The following is a 15,297-nucleotide window of genomic DNA, read 5'->3' as shown; positions in this document are numbered from 1 at the left end:
GTATTTTCAACTGCATGGGGATTGGCAGAGCTAAATACCATGCTATTCAAGGGTCAATTGTAATTATTGTTCATTTACTAGCTGCAAAGAATTTCTTATACAAATTATATAGAAGTTTTAATTAAATAAAAAGTCTAATTCATTATAATGTGACTATAAAGAAAACACACAGCATAACTTAAAATTTGTTTTCTTATTTACACAAAAAGATCATCTAGAATATTAGGAACCATAATTAAATAATAATTTTTTCAAACAATATTATTTCAGATTATAAATTATCTACAATTAACTTTTTAAATAATTATGAAATCTAGACTACTAAGAAAGTATTTTTTAAATGTATGCCATTTAAACAGTGCTTTTTTGTAATCAAAACATCCTTATTCTTTTTTATCTATGGTAACACCATCAAGAGTAATTCACTGTCAGAATCTTACCTGGATTGCTATTTATAGAAAGCGCTTTAGATTTCTTTTCTTCTTTGTATTCAGAAATTAGTTTGAGAATGCTATGCATAAAATTAATAAAGGAAATTTATATTTTAATACTATTATTAAAAACATTTACCAAACATACTAAATTACTAGAGTATTTTAAACAGTATCAGGATGTTAATTATCCTATACATTTCTCTTCTGTAAGCTCTATAAATTTCTTAGCACCTTTCTAATTAAATAATAAAGACAGGTGAAGTACTCATGAAGTGAAGGCAGTATAGCTCATATACTAACTCACATCACCTTGACATAATAGAAAGTCACCTTCCTGGCTCTTACTGATAAGTCCTGGCTCTGTAGCCTACAGGTATTTGCTGTTAAACAAGTTGCTTCTCTTAGGCACAATGTCTTCTTCTAGATTGTACTGCCTTCTTTCATGAGGCTATTTTACAGGTTTAATGAAGTAGCATTTTTAACATTCACAGAGAAATAGTAAAGTAGTGGAAATCTATTCTTAAATTTTATTGCTGGAACTATTTTGAAATCCCAAATCAAGCCCAATGTGTATTTTTTCATAGGTTATAATATTCAAATGCTTCAGTTTAAGAAAAATGTTAAGTCCTAATTTTGTTTATTGTTCTATTATTTGTGGCTTATAATTCAGGTCATCTCAATTATTTCATAATTTATAAATAAATTTATTTATGAATACATTATTTCATTAAAATAGGTAACATGATTGTCCACTATTACTGAGCTCATAAATTCCAAGGAGAGAAAACTAACAGATATCAAGATCTGGCTTGGGCTACCACTGTCACTTCTCTACAGATTCTAACTGAACCAGCAGATGTTTACTAGAGTGATAGTTAATCTCCATGTTATCTCCAACTGACATGGAAGACAAAGCCCTACTTTCATTTTTTTTAAGTTCCATAAAGTAGGTGAAAGTTGACATTTTCTCATTTCCAAGATATATACTAACAAAATATTTACACAACATCCCATGTGTTACTTAGCTCCATTCTCAGTTTATAGATCACCTTTGTGACAAAAATCACAATCCTAATATAAGGTGCCACCCATTTTGTTTTGATTCAAATTATTACTTAGCTGACCAGCAGCCAAATGACCTTCCCGTGACTGCAAAATATGAAATGCTTCACCATGCTAATTTTCTTTGTATTGTTCCAATTTTAGTATTTGTGCTGCCAAGGCAAGCACATAGCCTCACTTTTACATATAAATGCTGATGAGCCATGGATGAGGCTTAGTTCTGTTAAATCTAACTAACCAACTTGAGCCTCAGATAATTCTGATGAATGACTTCCTATAAAGCAGAATTTAAAAATATTTTAAAAACTTGAGATGGTGATGCAAGCAGCTTGAGAGACCTTCATTATTACAGAAAACAGACCACCTGAGGGGCCAACCACAAGTTGATGCCTACTACTCTAAGGAAGGATGGCATAGAAACTTCCACTACCTGAGAAAAGCTCTTACACTGTTTATTTTAAAAGTCTCAGGGTACATAACTGGTAGCAATAAAAAAAACCTGTAATTTCTTTCTACAATATTATTTGAGTATCTCTGACAGTTTAGAACTATCCCAACTAATATTTGCTTTAAAGAGAAAAAAAAAAACAAAACACAAAAAAACCAAGGGACTCAAAAAATAACCCACCATGAAGGTCTTGAAGTCCAGCTTAAAATGTGGGCTCTACATCAGGTTTTGAGTGTGGGTGAATGTGTCAATTTGCTCACTATGTGTATTCATAAAGTTAGAATGTCCAGCTAACAGAGCAAGGTTCTGGTGTTTTGGAAACAATGGCTGAGCATATAAGTATATGCATGTGAACTAAAAAATAGTTTTAACTTTGAAGTTTTTTAATGAATCAGTGTGAAGATTGAGCAATCTCAAATAGAAAGGGCATCAGGGCAACTTGGGTGGCAAAGGTCAATCATTACCAGACTGTAGGAGCACTTTCAATGGCAAGAAAGCAGCAACAGAATCAATGAAAACAAATCAATGATTAACATGTCCTTTCCCCCTCCCTTTCTGACTTATAGAAACTACTCGTCTTCCTTGAACTTAGGGAACCCCTTAGGTTCTTGAAAAATTCAAGGATCAGGCTATAGTTGATGGTCCCCAGTAAACAGCACAAGATTTTTTCGATAAATTGGACATTTCAAGACCCAAATAACTAATTAGAAAAATCAAAGATGTGAAACTACTTTATTCTATGCATAGGGATTATACTTGAAATAAAATGAACATTGGAATCCCTAATGAGAAAAGTCTTAAAAGTTTCAATATCAAGAATCCTGTACCTACTGCTACTTATCCAGCCTTTTGCTTGATTTCTGGCTGATGAAGTTCCATAACTCTTGAAAACTTAAAAACTTGCCACTTGAAAACTACCTGAACCAAACTATGAAATCTCACCTGATACATAAGATGCAATTATTACAATTATTGTAAACTTCAATTTAGTGTTCACTAGCCTTTTTATGTAAAGACTTACATTTCATTTTTATCATCAGCAGCATAATTTTCTGCGGTCTTCCCATAGACATCTTGAGAAAACACATCAATATCGTGCTGCAGAAGAAGAGTGACTATATCTGCTTTTTCAAGACGAACAGCAAGTGTGAGGGCTGATCTAAAATAACAGAGAGATAATTAAGAACTTTAATAATGTTTTTAAAAGCTAAATTTATATACTTTATCAACTTAATATCTTGCTTGTCCATGTAGAATTAACCCAATTACATGTACTAATATACAAGCATCTTGGGTGCTCAAGGGTTTATCTTTGTAAATTATCACAAAGGTTAAAAGCAAGGAACAAAAAGGAAGCCTCTTGTCCCACTGTGGTATGACATAGTTAAAAGTTGTTGACTTAAAGTCCTTTGATGGGCAAGAAACTATGCTCTGGCCACCTATCTAAAGTAGGCAAATTTAAGTGAAGAATTATTCATTTCTTCCCTAGTCTGATATATTATAATGCAAAATCAACTGAGGGGTCAGATAAGAGCTATCTGTAGGCTTAAAACAATAATATTAACAGGAATGCTAATAATAGTAGCCGTAGCTTCAGTTAATGATACTGATAAGCATGAGCTAGGCATTTAATTAAATGCCACATATATATATGAAGGATAATATATCCCTTAAGGGTGGTTGTGTGTAACCATACACGCACACACACACACAAGCACATACTTACATGCTTAGCCATTGTTTCCAAAACACCAGTACCTTGCTGTGTTAGCTGGACATTCTAACATTATATGTATATAATGTTACTTATACACAACCACCCTTGAAGAATACATTATTATCCTCCTCCTCACGTAAGAAAACATACTTGGTGATAAGTAATATTTCCAAGGTCACACATCTAGCAAGTGGGAAAGTTTGGGATTAAACCCAGTCCTGTGTGAACCTAAAGCTTGTCTTCATTAAAGTTTTACCCATTTAAAGCTATCTTTTCTCCCTCTCCCCATATCAATTAAAAACAACATCAAAACACAGTAGAAATGAAAAACATGAAACCCCTTTAGATAATATAAAATCATACAATCAAAAACATCACATTATTACATTATAAATAACACATATTACAAATAACAAACATCTGTCAATATACACAGACTTCTATATATAGAAGCCTTCTATGTGTATAATGTCTATATAGAGAGACAAATCCTATCAACACTCTTCTCTGTTACTCAGTCCAAATAATTGTTTTTCTACCTAATTATAATCTGTGTTGATATTTCTCACTATATCCCAATAATTAAAAGTTAGTCTTCTTATTAATGTAATATTTATGACTTGAGTGACTGCTGTCACTCTAAAATGACACTCAGGTTTTAAAACAACACAACAAGAACTAAGATCTGTACCTTTTAAGTGAATCAAGTGCATTTACATTTGCGTTTTTCTTCAATAAAAATTCCACCATCTTCAGTTTTCCTTGACCCACAGCAAGTAAAAGTGGTGAAGGTTCTTCCTGTAAAACAACAGCAACAATTTATAATTCACAAAATCACATATTTATCAATTGAATTGAAAACCTTATGTAAGATCCTATGAACTTAAATATATACAATTGAAAGAACATAAGAGGTAGTCTCTTTCTTTTCACTTCTCGGTGCTTTTCTACATGCTGCTCCTTCCCCTGGAAACAACCCTTCTCTGCCTCACTGTAAGAACTCTGGTCATCTCCAAAAGTCATTTCAAACATCTACCAGTTCCAAGAATCTTTGCTTCTGTCACCGCATTTAGCTTGGTATTTTGTAAGGATTTTATTGTTTCCCACCTGAACCAAGAGTTTCTTGAGAGCAAGAGCTGTATTTTTATCTCTGTGTCCTCAAACCCTAAGACACAGTAATAAATGTTTCAGGTATTTTTATTAATGATCTAAATTATTATCTATGAGCAGTGTTTCTTAAACTATTAATATATTCCAAAGAATATTTACTTTACCAGAAGTTGAAGAAAGACTCCAAAAGAAAGACTCCATGATCACCCATGTTTGAAAAATGTTACAAAACTGTGCAGTATGTAACTAGTATTTGAGAAATCTTTTGAGCTTCACCTAATCCCTATTTGTCAATACTTTTCATGTAGAACATTAACATTTAAGGAATTAGAGTTTCAGGGATACAGTTGTGAGAGCTTACCAGTAAAGGTGGATATTTCCTCTGGGTGATACACATTCGCTTGATTCTATCAACGGTGTCAGAATCTCCTGGGGAGCAGCTGACATTGTCATCTGAGATTCTGACATGATTGACAATTCATTTGAAGCCTATCTCTTTTTAATTCGAAGAGCTGGGCTCTGAATTAAAAGAAATAGGCTTCAAATAAACTTTCGCTGCTTATTATTAAATAGTCCATGGGTTTTCTCTAGTAGCATTTTTATCTTAGCAGTGAGAAAACTCTGTATGAAATGTTATTCTCAATTACAATCTTAGGACCCTGGTGCAAATAATTATATAATTATAATCTTAGGACCCTGGTACATAACTCATTTTAAAATTTATTTGTATTCTAGTTTCCATGTTGTTACTTAATTTTTTTTGATAAAATATAAATCAGAAAAATAAAATGGCTTATCAATTAAAGCTCTAATAATTACCTATATGAATTATTTATAGTATAATAAAAGCCACTAAATTACCTGCATTTTTAGGAGACAATACGGAAGAGAAGGATATAATATTGCTGGCAATACGCATAACCTATGCAACTATACCAACTGATAAACCTGAAAAAGCTTACATGCATTCTAATGGGAAGATGATTATTTATAGTATATATAAAGAAAAATAGTTTATAAAACACTGTCTAAATTCAAAAGTTCAACCCCATTACTAAAGGATTTATATAAAATATAGACTACATATTTGAATAAATATAAAATATCGAAAACCTTGAAATATTTACTAAAATATACTATAAAACAGGGCTTGTAAAGTCATCCTTACAGAGGCAAGGGAGATGACCTGAGGAAGTGAAGTACCTAAGTAGGCACAGTAGCAAAATGAAGACCACATGCCTCATAGAAAGGGGCAACCTCTGGACAGCATCCTTAACGGTGAGATGGGCTCAAGGGACACCAGACTAGATTCTTTAAAAGAAGCCTGGAATCCAGATTTGTGTACAGCCTCCCAAACCTTACATGTTGACACAAATTATAGAGGCAAACTAAACATTCTGTGGGCCACATTTAGACTATAGACCTTGTATTTTTATATTTGCTATGGATATGGCTCTAAGCAATTGTGCATAAAGCAAGTATTTTCATGCAAAATACTTCTTTTGTTTCAGATTTTTTGAAAATTTTTTGTAATCTGGGAGTACAGGCTCAAGAATGCAATAAAAATTATTATTGAGTCATAACACCCACTTCAAGCACTTTTACAACATTCATTCATTTATAATTTATGTTTACTTTTCCCAGATTAGCCAGGTGCAATGGCTCACGCCTATAATCCCAGCACTTTGAGAGGCCAAGGCGGGTTGATCACGAGGTCAGGAGTTCGAGACCAGCCTGGGCAACATGGTGAAACCCCATCTCTACTAAAAATACAAAAATTATCCGGGCATGGTGGTGCTTGCATGAGAACTGCTTGAACCTGGGGAAGCAGAGGTTGCAGTGAGCTGAGATCATGCCACTGCACTCCAGCCTAGGCGAGACAGAGCGAGACTCCTTCTCAAAAAAAAACCCCACAAAAACAAAAAAAAAAAACCAGATTGTTCACCAAATGGATAATTAGTTTATAGGACTGCTGAAACTAAATCATTAAAAGAATACCTCTCTGTATTCTTACGAACTTCATGGCTTTCAGTGTTTCAAACTGCTATCCTGATTATGCATTGTTTTACGTACTTGACATACTGAGGCAGTCCATAATAGAGCTTCAGCTTTAAAAAAAGGTTTAGAATGTACTACTACTGTAATTGAGAGAATCCTGCTTTTAATAATGATGTATTGACCTAATCACCAGAATGATAACAAAGAGACTCAAAATCCTGAGTCAGCCTCTACTTATTAAAAGACTACTCAATAGCAAATTTCTAACGACCCTCTGAATGGCAGTGAATAAATGATGGTGGCAAAGAAAAGGTGTTAGTCTTAAGCTGATAGATACTGCAAATAATAGTCCTTTTAACTTCCCAACCTCAGAGGTAGAGACAGATAGAAGTTGGACTAATATTATTGGGCAGGAGAGATTTAAAGAAAGCAGCACCTATCAAACTCCAACTCTTCTGGAGATCTCTTAAGTTTCTGAGATATGGGAATTTATATTATACTTATCTATACAGTGGTTCTTAACCAGTAGTGTATCAGTATCTCAAGAAACTTGTTGCTGTTGTTGTCAGAGACAGGTTCTTATTCTGTTGCTCTAGCTAGATGCACCACCACGCCCAGCTTCAAGGAAATATTTTAAAACATACATGTCCAGGCTGTATTAGATTTGCTATATTAAAATCTTCAGGGGATATTCTAGACTTATAGATTTGCTTTTAATTTCCTCAGTTTACTGTCATGCACAATTCTAGCTTCAAACTAGCGCAGTTGATAATCACTTCAGTCTCATCTCTCATCCACATAGCAAATCCCCTTTATCATTTGAGATTTGGCCAAAAAGAGTGAAGAGCAAAAGATAGAGCCATTCACTGAAAACTCCATTTACTTTTCCTGGGTAGGGATAGAGAAGAGAATAGTAAACTCAAAATCCAACTTGATTTTACTACACATAAGCTCCTTATCTCCTACCTGCCCATAAAGACATTCTAAACTTGAGAGTACAGTTTAGATGCTTATCTAGGTGGCTGTTTCTGCCAGAATTGAATAATGTCCATTATTTATGAGTTCTTCTCTCTGCTGAACTGTGTCCGACTTCATCCCCACTATTCACTGCCAATCTGGTTTCCTCAGAGTCCTACCAAAATTGATCCATAGGCAATTTTACAACTTACAAACTCTTTCCCAAAGTAAGAATGATTATCCCCAAAACCAAAGAGAATCTTGTTTAAACATATAAATTGAAAACAACACACAAAAAACCTCTTCTCAGTATTTTTCCTCATTACCTAATTTCCAAATTAGCTTGTGTATTTCTGATTGCTCTCCTTTTCATTTTTCCCTCTTAAGCCACCTTTCCACAGGGGAATCACATTTTTTTTTTTTTTTTTTTTTTTAGATAAGTTTTTTTTTTTTTTCCCTTTTTTTTTTTTTTTTTTTTTTTTGGAGTCAGGCTCACTCTGTCGTACAGGCTGGAGTGCAGTAGCATGATCTTGGCTCATTACAACCTCTGCCTCCTGGGTTCAAGTGATTCTCCTGCCTCAGCCTCCTGAGTAGCTGGGATTACAGGCATGCACCACCACGCCCAGCTAATTTTTGTATTTTTAGCAGAGATGGGGTTTCACCATGTTGGTCAGGCTGGTCTTGAACTCCTGACCTCGTGATCTGCCCACCTTGGCCCCCCAAAGTGCACTGTCAAATGAAATCATCTTCACATACATTACTTGTCAACAGCAGCAAGATTTACATTTATTGTGAAATGCTTTAATTTTCTTTGAAATTTAAAATAAAGCATATTTACAACGGCAAATTTTACTTTCCTGTGTCACTTTACACTAATCAGAAAAAAAGAGTAATTTAGTGGGAAAAAAAAAAAAGCTTAACTATTACCTTTCCCAAATTCAGTTACCATGAATTACAAATTTATTGTAATAATTATTTACCATAAGTGCATGAAAGAAAGCTGTACCCTGTAATGCTTCTTTAAAAGTTCCAATATTTAAAGTAAAATCTTAGACAGTTAAGGCATTTAAAAATATTTTCATTTGAGGAATATTTGAGATTCCAAATATGAAAAACTGACCCTTATATGTTAAAATAAATGCATTTCAGGTAGTTTGAAAATAACATTGGTTGATCTATACCTTGCTGCTTCTTTCAATATCTGCACCATGTGAAAGTAGTCTTTCTATGATGGCTGTATCTTCATTATACACAGCATAGTGTAGAGCAGTCCTGCCATAGTAATCCACAATATTTGGATTGGCACCATTTTCCAGCAGAAAAGTTGCACAAGACACGTGCTTAAGTTGTATAGCCTGTCAATATTAGACCAAGAAAAAGATTGCAAATACTGGAAAATCAAAATAAACACTCCACAGGATTTAGTAACTAGTTATATAGTGGTATTACAATGAGACAAATTCATTTTATTCTATGTACTTAAACCAAATCCATCTCATGCTCAGAGTTGGCTTCTATATACCTTGACCAGAGGTGTCCTGCATTCACTGTCGACGAGGTTAAGCTGGCAATTGTTGAGCACCAGGAGTTCTACCACTTGATATTGGCCAGTGGCACAGGCCAAATGTAGAGCAGTCCTGTGAGAATGAGAGGACTTTTAAAAACATGCAATTGACAGGGTGATGGATGCAGCCAACCACCATTGCACATATATACCTATGTAACAAGCCTGCATGTCCTGCACATGTATCCCAGAAGTTAATTCACATGTTATTTCTCTGTCTTCAAACAAAATATTTAATTTTCTTAAAAAGAAAGTACAATCTTTGTTAGCCCTTAATACTCATCATATTAATAAAAGAGCAGGCTATTTAACAGAAAAAGCTTGGCCTTTGGATTCAGTTTAATTGGGGACCTGAATTTTACTTTAAGCTCTGTCACTTAGCTAAAATTTAGCCTTTCTTTGCTTCAATTTCCTCATCAAGAAAATATATAAGAGAATAGTAGCTATCCCACAGAACAACGCTGTGATGCTTACATGAGAATCTATGTATGGCATTTACAACAGTTCCTCACACAAATGACAGCTCAATAATTTTTAGATAATTACTACTTACAAAGACATTTTATTTAGGTAAGATGATACAATCGTATCCACATTGAGGTACGTATTAAAGATTAGAAGTATCACTGCACTTCAATCATTTTCAGATGTTCATGTTCTCATTATTCTCTTACATAAGCTACTATTCTCTTATATATTAACATCTCCTGAAACTGGAATACCATTTACAATTCATTATTTATTACAATTATAACTGGCAACATTTTAAACATTCTCTTAATGATATATAAAGTAACGTGGTATCACCCAATCCATAGAGTCTTACATTAAATGGGATACAGTACATAGAACAGGCAGTTCTATTCATGTAATTAGCACCTAAATAAAGTACTATGGAAAAAGAAGACCAAAATAAAAACAACAAATTCTTTTTTTTTAATAAAACACACCTTAGATATGTAATCAAAACAACAAATTCTTAAAACAAAGTAATTCTTACTTCAATTTTCAAAAAAACCCAAAGAAAACTCAGGATTCAAATGAATAGGTGTGGCTCATTTTTTTCAATAATTAGATTTATAGACTGTTACGTAAATTAGGTAGTTGCAATGATTAATAGCAGTAGTTGAGACTGTCATAGTTTTTGAAAGGGCAGTTAAAGGTTACCTTTTACTATTTTCTAACTTCAGAAGTGCTTTTGTTTCAAAAAAAAAAAAAAAAAAAAAAAGGAATAAAACATCCAACTGGGATTCAGTCCTAATACTTCCGTTTTAAATCTCTCAGCTTGCTCAGGCTGGGAAGGTAAACATGAAGCTGTTCGACATGAAGTTGAATAGTCCTGAGAGACAGTGATATGTGTCTGCTACACAAAAGGTATCAGATTATGTTTGATGAATAACTGGATTGAAAGAATACACACATACAGTTGGGGAAGTTTATTATGAAAGAAAGCTATAAATTAAAGCAGTGGTTATGGAGTAGTAATAATCACTTATATTTGCTCATTTTCATTTTCATGAGGACACTTGTAAATGAACTTAAAATTGTTTGCATATACGTAATAAAACTATAATAAAAACATTTATATACTAAAATCTATGCATAATAAATGAGCACAAATATTCTCTCAACCTCTGAAGAGACTAAAAGTTCACAGAAGATACCAATAAACAAAAATAAAAATGAGGCCAGGCACAGTGGCTCACGCCTGTAATCCCAGCCCTGTGGGAAGCCAAGGCGGGGGGAATCACTTGAGGTCAGGAGTTTGAGACCAGCCTGGCCAACATGGTGAAACCCTGTCTCTACTAAAATATACAAAAATTAGCCAGGCACAGTGGTGCACACCTATTATCACAGCTACTCAGGAGACGGAGCTGGGAAAATTGCTTGAACCTGGGAGGTGGAGGCTGCACTGAGCTGAGATCATGCCACTGTACTCCAGGCTGGGGGACAGGGCAAGACTCCACCTCAAAGTAAGTAAATAAACAAATAAATAAAAATAAATAAAATAAAATAAAATAGAAAGTGAGAATTATTTTCTTCTGTGCAAGATTTATATTTCTTCTCTTCCCAAGGATAGTTTCCTTAATAAAAAAACATTTACTAGAAGTTTTATACATGTTCATCATTTATACATCATAGATAAGAAAAAATCACAATATACCTGCCAGAAAAGAAGAAATGTTATATTTTGTACACATATTTGGCTAACAAACACCATAGACTGTGTATATGTATAATCAAACCAATTTTTTTTCAAAGTACATCTTCATACGTCAATATATGTCTGTATCTACTGACACCTGCAAAGGTCCCGTATTGTCCCATCCTATGGATATACTGAAATTTACTTCTAATTTTATAAAATCTATAAAATCCATTATATGGGATTTTCCCAATACATTGCTGTTTTAAGCAGTGCTGAGAAAAACAAATTGCATGTATCTATATTTCCTAGAGATATTTTAGTATAATGGAATTGATGGGTTAAGGGCACATATATTTTTAAAGTGTAATACTTGTCAATGAATTGTCTATTTGAAAAGTCATCAAAAATGTAAACTTTAAACAGCAGTATATGTACTGTTCCTCTTTAGCCTCACAAACTTGTGGACAGAAAACACTATTTCATTCCTTATTTAACTGAAATACCTTCTCCTCCCAGGAACACTAAATATTTTTTCCTATGTGCACAGTGCTGGGAAAAGGTCTTGACTTGTGTGTGACAGAGTATATGTTGTTTGCCGAGAGGTGATGGCAAGGAACTCTGAGCCATCCCCAGGCAGAAAACTGCTAGAATAGTAGGCAATACGTACCGCTCATGCACTAGTTAAACCAGTTCCCAAAACACAGGATATTTGACCTTGTCCCTGTTGCTGACTCACAAAGAGTGCTTTCTAACTTATTTCTATTTTAGTAATGAACAGGCACTATCTGCCTGTTTAGTCTATCTTTATTTTATGAAGAAACACTGAGCACCTGCTTATTAAAAATAATCACTTGTTCACAAAGAATAAATACATGGGTCTGAGTCTGCTCTGGGCTTTCAGTTGGGAAATGCTGTCAGACCCCTGAAGGTCCCAATCTGATCCCACTTTTGCACTCTATCTTTGTTTCTGTTTCTTAATTCTTTCAGCGCTGCTTGGGTTGGGGTATCTATGACTGAGCTGGTCTCAGCAGCACAGGTTACTTGAATATCTGGAAAAATAAGAGGTCTTACTGATTTGAAGAATTCTCTGTAAAGTGAAGATCACTTTTTCATATAATATGTATATATACTTATTGTCTTGTTAATTTTTTCTAATAAACAGGAGGTTTTAATTTTTTCATTTTGCCAAGTCGACCTTCAGAATGTGTGCTTGTGATATCTCTGTAGGAATATAAACATGTATCAATATAAGTAGGCATTTGTGTTTTTTCTGTTATCTTTCTTATTTTGTGCACTTAAAATTTTTAATCTACATTCCATAAGGAATTTATTTCTGTGACATATAAATCTAGCTAGTTTTCTCCAAATATTTAGCAGACACTTCATTTATGAGTAATTCATCTTTTCCTACCAATATGAAATGTCACCATTATCCAATTCTACTAGATTGGTGCAAAAGCAAATATGGTTTTCACCATTACTTTTAATAGCGGCAAAAACTGCCATGGCTTTTGCACCAACCTAATAGATTCTTCTTATACATATTGGGGTATTCGTGGATTTTCTAACCTGTTCCATCGACTGATTTGTGGTTTCAGCTGTTAGTAAATAACTTGTGTAAATTAATAGCACGTTTTCATTATCTAGAAAGGCAAGGCTTTTTTGACTCCATTTCCAAAGTTTTCTTAATGTCATCACAATAGTAAAGGCATATGTAATTCAAAAGCGTTAACACGTTGATAAGTTTATTTGGATTATGTAAAATTTATAAACACAGAAAGAGCTCAGAACTTTAGAAAAAGGTGACTTTCTATTCAAGAACGTAGACCATCTTCCCACTTCAAAGTTTCCCTCTAAGGTCTCTCAATGAAAACCATACTAACATAGGTGTCCATTGATACAAAATAAAGATTGGATATTATCCAAATAATTTTTAGCCGTAAAGTTTATGTATTATGGAAATGATTTCTCTCATGTACCTTTCCATAATGTATGTAACACTATGCTTTAAAATGTGTACATTAAAAATAAAACGCTGCACATGCTGAATTTTATTAGTGAAATCACTTTAAAATGATTTATAAAGAAGGGGAATGGTGAGTGATTAGAAACCAACTAAAGTTTTGTTTTTGTTTTGCTGCTCATGAAAATGGCCTGGGTGCTCAGCCCTGCCGAGATTTCCACATACCAGGTGCAGCTCAACCCGCCAGGGAAGAAAGTCTGGCCCCTTTGGTGAGAGGACTTGCCCCCACCCTCACCCCTACACCCCTGTCCCCCACCCCATCCATCCCCAACCCTCACCCCCACCCCTAGTCCTCTACCCCAATGAACCCTCACCCCATCTCCCCACCCCACACCGTCCTTGCCCCTACCCCTAAGCCTTCATTCCATCCACCTAAGTCCATTCAACCCCCCATCCCATCCCCTACTCCCACTCCCATTCCCCAACTCACTTTCTACCCCGCCACTTAATTTACCCCCATTCCCCAGGCCCCGCTCCACTCACTCCCACCCCAGTCAGGCACCCCCTCTCCCCCAAATCCATACCCCGAGCCCCAGATCATCCACCCCGCAGCCCTCAGCCTGGAAGGGGCACTTCTCCCACATCCGAAGGCCTCCTCCCGCAGCCCCAGCTCCCAGCCCCCTCACCTGTTCTTCCTGTCTTTGTCATCGATGCAATTTTCCGTGATCAGAATGGTGTCCAGTTTCTTTAGTTTACCATAGACAGCAGCTCTGTGGATCCTTTCCAGATGAGATGGTTTGATTTTGTATTCGGCACACGAGAAACCGTCGCCCCACAAGTGCTGCAAGGGGTTTTTGCGCGTCTGCCAGGTCGGAGAGTCTTCGCACTTCTGTAGGCTGTTCCTCTGCAGCCAGTCATAGACTGAGAAATAACCTAGGTTAATGCTTCCAGCTTTAGCCATACTTCACTCGCCTTCGGGGATCGCCGCCTCCGAAGCGCAACAACAAACAACGCGCTCAGATCACGGACCTTCGCACAGACGCTCAGCGCCTCCCGCGTCGCAGCAGAACGCCCAGCAGAACCGTTAGGACCAGCGCGCACGCGCACCTCAGACGTCCCGCCCCACAGGCCCGAGGCAGAGAAACCGCGAGAACAGCGCTTTAGCGGGCCACGTGCAGGCGGCGGTTGCTGCAGAGGCGCCTCAGGCTGGCTGGGCTCCTTGGAGCGCGAGGCTCCTCGCTGCCCCAGAACGCGTCTGACTGTCGCCCGCGCGCCCTTACCTTCCTCCACCGGCTGCCGACACGCGGAGCCCCGTGCGCTGGGCCCTCTGCAGCGCAGAGATGGGGCTGAGTGGCCTTTGCGTGTTGCAGCCGCCCGGGCCACAGCCCGACTTTGCCGCTGTGTCGTCCCGGGGTCCACACTGATGGCTGCTAGGCCGGAGGGCGGGATCCGGGGTTGCCACCGTTGCAGCCTGCGCCCCACTTGCAGGTGGCAGCTGCAGCTCGGGCTCCGGCGGGGGCCGGCAGGGCTCCTGGTCGCTGAGCGTGCAGCCCACCCGGCCGAGGGTGTTTGCCTCCTGCACCAGGGGCTGAAGTCCAGGCCTTGCGCTCCTGCCGCTGACTGCTTGATTTGCCGCTCGCTGCCCAGCTGGCTCCGGGGTCCACGCAGTTGGTGGCGCAGTCCTGGTGGGGGATTCCCAATCCGCGGCGACCGCTGGTCCACGTGCTGGTGGCGGCTGCAGCCGCCGCGCCCTTGGGCTGAGGTGGCTTCCCAGAGCCACGCCCGGCCACGCCCAAGGGCCCCGCAGACTGCGCCGCCGCTCTGGCCAGCTGCTCCTGAATTGCGGGCACTGAATCTGGTGCTGAGCACTCTGCAGCCACAGGGATGAGACTGAA

The 15,297-nt window shown here is 37.1% G+C and overlaps 1 protein-coding gene across 2 annotated transcripts; it reads right to left on the bottom strand.

Moving 5' to 3' along the window:
* Positions 1 to 313: 313 nt before the first annotated feature.
* On the bottom strand, positions 314 to 14,481 carry LOC116539825 (ankyrin repeat domain-containing protein 36B-like). Of its 2 annotated transcripts, XM_032262994.1 has the most exons (6): positions 14,089 to 14,481; positions 9,249 to 9,363; positions 8,908 to 9,081; positions 4,353 to 4,459; positions 2,966 to 3,103; positions 317 to 511 (listed from the first exon to the last, which is right to left on the bottom strand). In XM_032262994.1, exons 1-6 carry the CDS (start codon positions 14,361 to 14,363, stop codon positions 412 to 414), a joined length of 909 nt encoding a protein of 302 aa, XP_032118885.1. In that variant the 5' UTR covers positions 14,364 to 14,481; the 3' UTR covers positions 317 to 411. The 2 variants fall into 2 exon arrangements, with proteins under 2 accessions (XP_032118886.1, XP_032118885.1); XM_032262995.1 differs by lacking the exon at positions 8,908 to 9,081 and having other exon boundaries at positions 314 to 511.
* Between the last annotated feature and the right edge of the window lie 816 nt (positions 14,482 to 15,297).

The sequence above is a fragment of the Sapajus apella genome, unplaced genomic scaffold (genome assembly GCF_009761245.1).
Source record: "Sapajus apella isolate SASKATOON/1434 unplaced genomic scaffold, GSC_monkey_1.0 scaffold134, whole genome shotgun sequence".
Lineage (NCBI taxonomy): Eukaryota > Metazoa > Chordata > Mammalia > Primates > Cebidae > Sapajus > Sapajus apella.
The sequence above is the reverse complement of the archived record's forward strand: the minus strand, read 5'-3'. Positions and strand labels throughout refer to the sequence as shown.

What these genes read in the sequence shown, in the direction of transcription:
- LOC116539825 (XM_032262994.1), bottom strand. Translation starts at nt 14,363, where the DNA reads ATGGCTAAAGCTGGAAGCATTAACCTAGGTTATTTCTCAGTCTATGAC. An exon ending in GCAGGACACCTCTGGTCAAG is followed by an intron (nt 9,082 to 9,248) that starts GTATATAGAAGC and finishes TAATATTGACAG; the next exon opens with GCTATACAACTTAAGCACGT. An exon ending in ATATTGAAAGAAGCAGCAAG is followed by an intron (nt 4,460 to 8,907) that starts GTATAGATCAAC and finishes GTTGTTTTACAG; the next exon opens with GAAGAACCTTCACCACTTTT.